Here is an 11,475-nt window from a genome sequence, read left to right as displayed (position 1 = left end):
AAAAAAAATGCTTTTTCTTTAATTCTGTAAAGGACAAAGTTTTGAGGTATCAAGGTAACTAGGGAAGCTAATACTCTTGCTTAAAGAGCAGCAAGAAGCAGAAATAAATACTTTATCTATTACTATCAATTATTTGTATAAGCAAACATAATGATAGAGTTAATGGACAAGGAGTAAAAAGGATTTTTAAAAACATGTACTATTGCCCTGGCTGGTGTGGTTCAATGGATTGAGTGCTGCTGGCCTGTGAACCAAAAGATCACTGGTTCAATTCCCAGTCAGGGCACATGCCAGGGTGGCAAGCCAGGTTCCCAGGAGAAGGTGTGTGAGAGACAACCAATTTATCTCTTGCTCGTTGATATTTCTCTTCCTCTCTTTCCTACTCTCTAAAAGTAAGTAAAATCTTTTAAAGAATAAATGTACTGTAATCCAACTTTTATAGGCACTCCTACATTTCAAATATACTAGCACATTTGTAACTTTAAATGTATTACATGAGACATTCATTTTCAGTGGGTAACTTATTTTGAAATATGAGAAAAATACATGAATAGCAAATACAAAAAAGACAAATATTTTAAATGTCAAAAATATTCTTAAAGTATAGCTAAAGTACCATTTCCCCTAAGTCACAAATGGAAGCACACAAATAAAATAAAAATAACATTGATTTTATATTTTTAGTCTTTTCCCAAATGTTTAATATTGTAGAGAAAAATACAACCAAAGTAGATAAGAGAACAAATATATATATATATACACACTAATTTTTATTTATTTCAGTTTTAATACATTCCAAAAGAGGTGAATGTTTATGTATTGAAATGGTCATCACATTTCAGTTGAAAAGTTAGTGCATTGGTTTAGAATAACTGCCAGAAATGCTAGTAGCTTTGGAATAGTTTGTTCTCTTAAATTAGTAAAAGAAATTACTATATTGAATCATCAGTTCCGAAAGCTAAAAAACTAGTATTTTATGAAAAGTTCTGAGAAATTTTAATGGTTCATCAGTAAAAACAAAACTGTCACTTAGGTTTTTTTATGCTAGATGCCAAAATTTTTCACTGTACACACAATGTGCTTTTTTCCTGCAGTACGCACTGAAACAGAACATTAAGTTTTCTAATGTTACCTTCTAATTCCATCTGCAATTAATTCCCTTCAAAGGAGAAGGACATTACCTTGTTGAAGAAAAAAGTTTTGAGATATTAATACTAAACATTATTTATAAGGACAACCTTTAATTAACAAATAATGCAGTTTATTTTCTGCCGAATTTTTTTGTGGCAACAAGTACAGCTAGATGGGAGTGACAAAACAAATAAATGAGACTCAGATTTAATAAAGTAACAGGCTGTTTAAGGAAATGATTTCAAACTTCATCTCTAGTGTTCTTCCTTTCTTTTTGAAATACCTAACTCATGTCAACATAAGATTTCATTACCCCCAAGTGGGGTAATATATTTAGCAAAGCATTCTTAATAGTGTTAACTGTTGTAATCTTAATAGAATATCAATAAACAGTACAAAATTTAAAAGAACGGCCTAAAAAATGAAGGACTCACTGAGGAAATCATCTTCGATTCCTAGTTTAACAATGGAGAATAAAGTATTGCTCTTTATTATTCAACACAAAATAATGTAGCCAACAGTAACATACAGGTACACAATTTAATATTTATTATATGCATTTTATATACATTATTTTTAAACAGTTGTATTTTTGCTATGTGGTACAATCTTAAAAATTTGCTGATTCATAGTTTGTAAAACAAAAACCTTGTTACAAAACTCATCAAAACTCTCTAACTGATCAGAAAAGGTTTTTGGAAGACTAGAAAAAATATTTTATTGTCTTAATCATGCAGTACACAAACAAAATCTTTAGTTACACCATAAAATTAAGCACATCTGAAAAAATAAAACGAGGATAGCTAGTCCAAACAGCAAATTTCTGCATCCTGATTCAATAATTTTGTATCCCACTTGTAATGCAAATAAAAATTTCCAAGATATTTTCCACTTATTTTTGAACATAATAGTTGTTTGGAATCATGGTGAACCAACATATGTATCTGGGGAGAATCACCTTGGTATGTAACTTCAACTATAAAATATTCCATTTTTAGTCTATTTTAGACTATTCAAAGAGTTCCAAAATAGATATACAGGTTCCTTTAGCACATTAATAAAAGGATATAAAGACCAACAAAAAGTGAAATAAATAATAAGCTATTAGCAAGATGGATAATCCTTGATAAATAAACTTGTAAATACAATAAGATGTACAAAATATCACATAGTGATAGGATGCCAAGATTAGTTAGTTTTTAAAATTTTTTAAGAGTTCATTGGAGTACTAAACCCCACTGTTTCACTTTAATACACTTAATAGTCCTTGGTTTATGAAGACAATTATGTGATGAAGAAGGTGATTAGCATCTATGGAAGGACTTAGCTGAGCTGTATTAGGCAAAAGAAAGAGTGTGGTTACACGGCAGCGGGTCAGTGAGATCTGTTTTAGGGTTTATACTGCAGAAAAACTTCAATACAATCTTGAGCACTGTTGTGACAGGCTAAATATATAAAAAGACTTATAAAAACTAGAATTTTATCCAAACATTTTGTGCAACTAATGCTAAAATATTTTAAGTTAAATTTTCTTCTTTTTTTAAAGCAAAATAAGTTTAAAAGGGAATCTGTGGCATTCAACTGATTAACAGAAGATCGCTAAGAGATGAAAAAAAAACTACTCTTGGAGCTCACTTCCCCCGAACTAGAGCACCACATTCCTAACCCTAAGGCAGCACACAGAGTCCAAAATAAAAGTCCTTTTGTAAGGTCAGACTCCACATTGGCTTAAAGATAACTAGAAAACAGACATATGCTCAGTTTGTATCCAGTACAGGCCACAAATACTAGAGTCCCTTTTTTTTTGTCCCACAAAATACAGTAATTACAATTAAATTAATGAACCTGACAGTAAGATGTGATTTCCACCAACTTATGCCTGCCCTAAATAGCCTACACCAGGCAGATCACATGTAGTGTCTTATCAGTAACCTTTTCTGATGGCAGTGATGCAGACCCTCTTTCTGTCCAAGCGAATCTGTTGTTATGATGCGAGTTTCTATTGATTCACACAAACACTTTGGCAAGGGCATCAGCCCCTGCACTAGCAATATATGCTTTTGATGGATGGAAAGCAACGTCATATATTGATTCATCTAATTTCTTTCTGTGTGCTGTTATTTCTTGAACACATGTCTTGCTGTCCAAATTCCACAACCTAATAGAACAGTCATGGCCTGTAAAAGAACAAATAAAGTATTATTATGTAACAATTCTTTTACTAAGTTTGTGTGTAGTATAGGAAGCTCAGACTTACTTCCAGACATCAAATAGATTCCATTAGGATCTACTGCTAGACTTGTAACAGCATCCAAATGAGCTACCATAGAATGGATCATTTTACCTAAATAAAACATAGTAACAGAGAAGATTAATTTTCACAAATGTTTAATAGCTTGAAAGATACTTAACTTTAGAAGCCATAAGATAGCATCAACATAAAAGAGATAATCACTACAACAAATTTTTTATTGTGGTAAATATACCTAACAAAAATACCATTTTAACCATTTGAGAGGGTAAAATTCAGAGGCCTTTAAAATATTGCACATCATGATGTGCAACCATCACCATTATCCAGTTCAGAACATTTTCATCACTGTAAAAGGAAGCCCCGCACCCATTAAAGTCATTCCCCATTTCTCTCCTCCCCCAAGTCCCTGGTAACCAATGATCTGCTTTCTTTCCTTATAGTTGGGACAATTTTGGATGCTTCATACAAATAAAATCATACCACAACATGTGGCTTAATGAGTCTACCTTCTGTTACTCAGTGTGATGTTTTCAAGGTTCATGCACTATAATAATCATTTAAAGAGAATTTAAATTCAGATACAGAACTTTCCCAGTACTTTTAAATAAAGACATTAGTGTTACATGAATTTGACAGTGTGTGATAGACAGTAGAAAACAATGATTACAGGGTTGCATCAAAGACTTAAGATTACATGAACTGGAATTAAAATGAAAACAAAGAATCTTTCTCATTAAGGGATATAAAGATTATTTTATATATAGGCTTAGTAATAAATAAATTGCCAGAGAATACATTCCTAACTAATATTTCTAGTATCATCAAATTCATTTATCCTTTGAAATGTCAACATTTTATACATTAGAAACATGAAAGAAGAGAGGATGGGACAGTATATCATTATTCCAGATTTCTTCGGAAAGTAATGAAAACACTACTTTGCAAAACATAATTTACTGAATACCTTCCCTGGAGATGTGGCAACCAAATGGGATTCAAGATCAAGTTGAAATTAAAAACAAGTTGTAAACACAAAGTTGTCCTGCACAAATACTCTGGGGCAAGACATCGGCCTCTGCACTGGCAATATATGCTTCTGATAGATGGAAAGCAACACCAAGTATGATCTATCCAAGGAGGGAATAAAATAGCAAATACTGACAAATGTAAATGTCCCCTTTCATTCAGCAATGAATATTACTCCAATGCCTGGGCTTCCTAACGAGACACCGGAGGCCTTCTCGAGAATTCTAGGTACAATTATTTGCTATGCTTCTAAGTCCCCTGATGATATTCCATACTGGAATATGAAATATGTCTATTTTTGTTATTTGTCACGGGGCTACTGCTATTGACCTGAATACAAAACCACAACATATGTGAAAGTTTCTCTGAAAATATAAAAAGTCCTATCGATTTCTGGCAACACTAAACACTTATCAATTGAAGGCAACATTAAAGTTTCTCATCCTTTCAAATCACATTTGTCTGTTCCCATTAATACTAGAATTAACAGAATAAGTTGAGATTCTCCTCTGCTATATTGAGGACCAAAACTACAACCAAAGTACAACTGAGGTCCGAAAATATCATTTAACATACTATCTTCAATTGCTCAGTCCAGCATTATTCACCTATCCATTCTAGAATCCATTCCACTCCATATTCCTTTTTAAAAACAAACAAAAAACCACCCTTAATGTGAAATGGCCCCCAGGACAACAATCTCCAAACATTGGGGGTTAACTAACAAGCATCATTAGCTTCCTTAGTGTCAAGTCTATGATGGTAACTCTTAATGCACAATCTAGTTGACTTTTTCCCTAAGAATGACCCTGTATGTCCTAAATTTAAGATGTCCTTTCCCCTGCTATTTGGGGGGAAGAACTCTTTCCCCCAAATAGCAGACCTACCCATTTCTTTAAGGGTGCAGTAATTTTCCAAGTTTAACTCTAACTCTCCTACCTGTGCATTCAACTAACCTTTACACATATGTTAAGTCAATTTATAATCAACCCTTCTTCTCCATAAAGTCACTTCAAAAAGTGAGTCCCTCCCCCTTCTGACTGGGCCTTGTGGACAGAGGTGACATACTGAACCAAGTTGGCTAATGGGCTTCCACTGGTAACTACACACAGGTCATAAAGCTTCTGACCCCTCGCCAGAATTAAGACCTCTCCTTCAGCAACACTTGTATTTCTCACATTTAACCAATCTCACTTTGGCTCCATGCCTCTCCTACCACCCTTCTTCCTCCACCAAGATTAACTCAATCCTTCTGTAACAGTCACTTGTTCTCCCCTCCCTGGCCCCTTAAGCCCTTTGACTTGGGAAATCTTACTGGGGGCCTCTATGAAATGGAGAAGAAACAGACTGATATAAAGCATGTAGATTCTAGAAGCAAACTGCCTGGGTTTGAATCCCAGCCTTGCAATTTTTCCTCTGCTGTGCAACACCACACAAATTATTTAACTTCTTTTAAGTCTTTTATGTCAATTGTAAAGTGGATGTAATAGCGAAACAGTGTGCAGCCACGAGGGGGGCCCCAAGTAGAGATATGGAATGGGGTCCAGAACTCAAGGTGTCCAGAAAATATTAGAAAGATATATAGGATGTCCTGACTCCTTCCCCCTGACAGGTGTGAGTTGGGGGAAGGGACACATGGAGCAGGAACATGCAGGGCTGTTTTGCATAGCAACAGCTTTGCAGCTAACCTCTGGCATGGTCATTTAACATATCTATAACATGTAACTGGTTGCATAGATATGTTAAATGGCTGTGGCCATGCTTTGAGACAGGGGGATGGAAGGGGATTCTACCCAAGATGTAACTGGGGGGCAGCTCCCTCTGGTTACAGTGTCTGTGTGAAAGCTTGGACAAGATTGGCTCCATGACATGGGGCCACACCTGCCCAGACTCATGATGGCAGCCCAGTAAACTTGGAATAATACAGGAATGCTGGTAGATGTAACTGCTTGTAGAGGAGTCGGAAATAGGGATACAGAGGAAGGCTGGTGGGGGGATTGAAACCCACACTCGGCAGCCATGCTGAGACAGAGAATCACATGGCTTTGGCCAGGGTGGGGACCCCCACAGCTTTGCCGAGAGAGAACCATGTGGTTTTGGCAGAGTGGAGACCTTAGCAGCTTTGCAAGAGTGATGACCACGTGGCTTTGGGGCAAGCCCGTTGGCCATGTGGCCTAGGAAGCAGGAGAGGCTTTGCCTGGAAGAAGGGTGCAAGGACTTCCGTTGGTGGGACATGAGAAGGCACCACATGACTTTGGATTAAATGGAGATCCTGCCTGAATGGCAACACAGCTGATGATGCCAGGAGCCTGAATGACAGACTTCTGCTTCTTTTCCTGAGATACAGCATCCCAGATTAAGGCAGAGGGAGAAGAAAGGACAGTGTGCATCTGTGGGTATCCTAAAGGACTTTAGTATTTTAATGAAGCCATTAGGCCACTACTTTAAGTCTGCATAGCTTTAAATAAATATTTCACAAATCTCTGGCATCAAGAGACATCTTTCCTCTGGCGGCAGACAAGCGAATCTAGTCGGGGGTCCTTTCGGTAATAATGTATCATGCCCCGCCTTGGCCCTGCTCTGTAACAATAGTATTACATACCACTTACAGGGCTACTAGAAGTGCAAAGGTGTTAATACGTGTATATCAAATAGAACAGTGTCTCATTTACAGTAAACAAATTATCATTAAGCTCCAAGAAGACAGGACATTTTGTTTTGTTTATGAAGCAGTGAGAACTGTGCAAAGGATACGGCAGAGTCAATAAATTCTGCTGAAGGAGTTCACAGCCATTTCAAGACCTCCTTCCTCCAACTTCTTCACATTCTTCCCTTGTACTACACCTTTTCTCAGACTCACTCACTATCTAAGTGTCTCAGCACAGTATATGCAACTGATTTGCGCCTCTACTAACATCAAAAAAATCATGAGTCCCAAAGATCTTTCTATAACAATCAGTAGAAATTATAAACTTTAATTTAAAGTCAAAGATCTAACACATAATATGACTTAAATAATCTTTCTAAATAGATCTTGTAAGCCCCTGCTCAAATATTTTAAGTAGTTTTCATAGTGCATAGCAGAAAACAAAAGTTCATTATTCTTTGCCTGATTCTGAAAAGTTCTCAAGTTTTCCTGTTCCAAACTTACCTCCTCTTTGGCTTTTCTGTAAAAAAAACTTTGGTGTCAACCAAAGTACCTCCCACTAAGCCTCTGATCAAAATATGCCCTTACCTGAAATTTCCTACTACCTTCTTCACACAAAAAAAGTACCCTATCATTGCCTCAAGGCAAAGCTCAAACCCTCACTCTCTGAAGACACCTTTATCCAGCAGGGTTCATGTTACTACATGTACGTGTAAGTGTTCACACCCACACACCCTATTTTCCCCAAACAGTAGGTCCCCAGAAAGCAGAAACCACATCTTATACATGCAGTAGGCAGTGCAGTAACAAATACAAAATGCTAAATATATTTGTTGTTAAAATCTAAATATTTATTGAACTCACTCATATTATGATTTGTTTCAAATTAAAAATTCAATAAATATACAAATCCATTTGATAGAATAATATTCTGTTAACAATTTAGCCAACCAAAAATATCAGTTATGGGGATAATCTTATTTATCACGTTTCAATGAATCAGCATTTTTTCAAAGGATTTCTTGGAAAACAATATATGTGAACACAATTTATAGTTTAACTTACCTCAATGTTGTGTGTGTGTGCCTGTGTGTGAAAGTGAGAGAGGTTGATTTAAAAAGAATTTTTCCATTGTTCAGAGGCCATTGCTTCAATTTCTTCCCACTAAAGGTAAGATGCTAGACTATTTAACAGAAATAACAGAATTGGTAGAATTCTGAACACTGAAATCCCTGAACCTTCCCTTACAAATGGAAAATTTTAATAAAAAAGGATCTTTTAAGAAATACAGGAAAGGAAATTACTACTGTTCTTGCAGCAGAGGAAGATCTTTAGGCTTCATAAAATGTTCCAAGACTTGTTGATAAGGTGTTAAACTGTGAACATCTACATGAAAATGAATCGGCTTTCCTGTGAAATGTACTGTCCTGTGAGCATCCACCCCCTTCTCAACCATTCTGAGTTAAAAAGCATCTGGTCCATGAAAAGTGTTATTTGAACAAAGGAATTTATATAAGATTCTAAAGACTAAAAATTACGACCATGTGCTATATAACCTTCAAAGAGAAATCCATCTTCTGTTTTACCCTCTCGCTTGATAAATTCTCGCCCTGCAATAATGTTGCAATTAAGATTTAAGTATCTTAAGTGGAAGTCCTCCCATATCTCTGGTTTTAGCTTCCCCTCAAAGAAGCCTCTCTAGCAGTCAGAGCTTCCCTGAAAGAAAGCAAACTATTTTTTAAAATTTTATTTATTTATCTTTAGAGGGGAAAGGAAGGAGAGAGGGAGAGAAATATCAATGTGTGGTTGCCTCTCATATGTTCCCTGCTGGGAACTGGCCTGCAACCCAGGCATGTGCCCTGACTGGGAATCGAACCGCGATCGTGTGGTTCGCAGGTCCGCGCTCAATCCACTGAGCTACACCAGCCAGGGCTAAAAGCAAACAATTTTATGTAGTACGAAGGTGATGACAGATGGAACTGGGGACCTTAAAGAAACTCTATGGCCACATTAATGTTTGATTTGTTTTCTGACAAGAAATACAGGAAAGAAGACAATAAAACAATTTCCACTGTATCATCACTCCATCCACTGAGAAATAATTTTAAGAACATATTTGAAATGCCAAATACTAGAAAGACACCTCTTTGGCTATACTAAATCACAAAATATGCAGGGAAGAATTTCAAATGGAAGGATTTATATTTAACTGCTATGACATGAAAAATGATAATAAGTAGGCAAGGTATTATTTATATACTGAAGGATAAAACAACATATATTATGAGTATACTACATAACTAAAGCAAAAATCTGGGTTAAAATGGTTTTACTTGGCAATTTTGAAGCCTAAAAGTTAATATATCTTACATAAAAGAATACCATTTCTGACCACCTTAAATTTACAGAATTATTTATATGAAAGAAAATAAGACAACCTACTTACCCGTTTTATTGTCAAAAAACTTGATGTGTCTATCTTCATGAGCAGTTATTGTAACAGGAAGTGTGGGATGACTTACTACTCTATTAATGTGGTTACTGGACTGTAAATCTGAAAAATAATGGAAGATAATGAACTACAATTCAAATCTTCAGTCAGAAGCTGGATGGTGACATTTTAAATTCTTATACAAATAAAAATGAAAGTAAGAAAAATAAAAGTTTTAGTTAAAACAAAACCCCGCTCAGAACTAAAGCTAGGAATCTTGAGATACCAAAGTTCTTAAAAAAATAAATGTTTAAGCTATCATGTCATACAATAAGCACAGTATGGGGCTCAATATTAGAAAAATTTTTAAGTATTTTAATGTAGGTGGTTTAGAATTCTTACAAAACTTACTTTTAATAAATAGCCCATAAAAGAATTATACACATTTAAGGAAAATTCGTAAGTGATCGTTAGATATCTGCAAGGAACAATCCCCATCCTACCCATACTGACATAAATCAAAGGATATTAAACAAAAATTAATGTCCTTAGGAATGAGATCTTTTCCTTAGCAAGGAGGGCGAACAGAGAAGAATCAAAACAATGGGGAAACACCATTAACATTACTAGACTTTAAGTAAATCAATTATTCCACACACATACAGGAACTCTTAACTGAAGATAAACACACTACGAAGAAATGCCCGCACATGTGTGTGTGTGTGTAATTACGTGTAAAAGAGGAAGAGAGGAACCAAGTGAAAAGACATTGGGAAAAACTCTTCTTTGAGTATTTAAATGTTCTGCATAATAACAAAATAATTTTTTAAAAATCACAAAAAATCAGTAGTAAAATTAAACAAATGAACATAATGATATATCCAATTATAAACACAAATTTGTGGTATAAACACAAATAATTCGTTCAGTGACGTAAAGCACAGTAACTAGGCTGCCCATGCCTGGTGGATTCTACTCTAAGTACAAAGTATTTTCAACAACTAAACCACTGGCAGTGGTGTTGGTAGCACTATTTTTTCAGACAACTGTATGTATACTGTGGGACAAACAAAATGAGAGATTCTGATGACTTTGATAAGAACCAAGAGTTCTGGTATAGTTAAAATGAGGTAAAGACATAAAAACCAATGAGATAATACTGAATTTGAATTAGAAGAACTTGGATAAATTTATCAATTTTTAAAAATGTATTTATAGCTCTGTCCACTGAAAAGCCCAGGTCAATGACCAACTCAAGAGCTATAAAAGCCACGAGGACCAACTCAATTAGCCTAGTACCTAGTCTATAGTCTCTAAATGCCATTTTCCACTGAAAGAAACCATGGTTCTTCAGAGAAACGGCTGATTTCAGATCTGGGGCACAAATAAGCTAGATAAACCTAGAAATCTATCGACGACTACCAGAGTCATGTGAAAAGAACTCAGGAGCCAACTTGAATAAACTCCCACTGGCCAAAGATGAAACATCCTGAGTAGCAATACAGATGATACCTGTCATAGATTGAAACAAATCAAACACATTTATGTCCAAGAGAGATTATGATAATAAAAACAAACAACACCTAACAGACTCACTGGTTATCTACTGAGTCAGCCAGGGAAAACCTCATTATCATTATCATGAAAGCTGGTAAATAATGAGGGGAAAAATCAGTCATTTATCTTGCTTTTTCCTTTATAATCTAACTACAGAATACCAAATTATTGATGTGGGTTTTAATAAGTATTCTAGCTTTAAAAAAATGGAGAATAATAGAATTAGAAAATCATTTTTAAACAGTTAATGAGTTAATGGACCCAGGTAATGATTATCAAGACTATAAAGATAAGAAGATACACAAACAGACAATATTTACTTTTGATAAAAATTCATAAATTACTATAAAGTGGTCTTGCTAAAAGCATTACAAATTTTTAAAGTGAAGACAGAAACACTGAACCTGAATTTGAATAGGGCTCTAAAAT

At 35.2% G+C, this 11,475-nt stretch overlaps 1 protein-coding gene across 2 annotated transcripts in view; it reads right to left on the bottom strand.

Annotated features, from left to right (window-relative positions):
* Positions 1-1,660: 1,660 nt before the first annotated feature.
* The window catches only part of STRN3 (striatin 3), a 116,827-nt gene continuing 107,012 nt past the window's right edge, over positions 1,661-11,475 (bottom strand). For both annotated transcript variants that reach the window (XM_037037603.1, XM_037037604.1), the window contains 3 exons: positions 9,505-9,612; positions 3,389-3,475; positions 1,661-3,308 (listed from right to left, as the gene is read on the bottom strand). In XM_037037603.1, the coding sequence (XP_036893498.1) occupies positions 3,139-3,308; positions 3,389-3,475; positions 9,505-9,612 (365 nt within the window). In that variant the 3' untranslated portion in view covers positions 1,661-3,138. The remainder of the gene's footprint in view (positions 3,309-3,388; positions 3,476-9,504; positions 9,613-11,475) is intronic.

Source organism: Sturnira hondurensis, unplaced genomic scaffold, assembly GCF_014824575.4.
Source record: "Sturnira hondurensis isolate 20B ecotype Veracruz unplaced genomic scaffold, ASM1482457v3 Scaffold0023357, whole genome shotgun sequence".
Classification (NCBI taxonomy): Eukaryota; Metazoa; Chordata; class Mammalia; order Chiroptera; family Phyllostomidae; genus Sturnira; species Sturnira hondurensis.
This window is presented reverse-complemented; position numbering and strand designations above follow the sequence as displayed.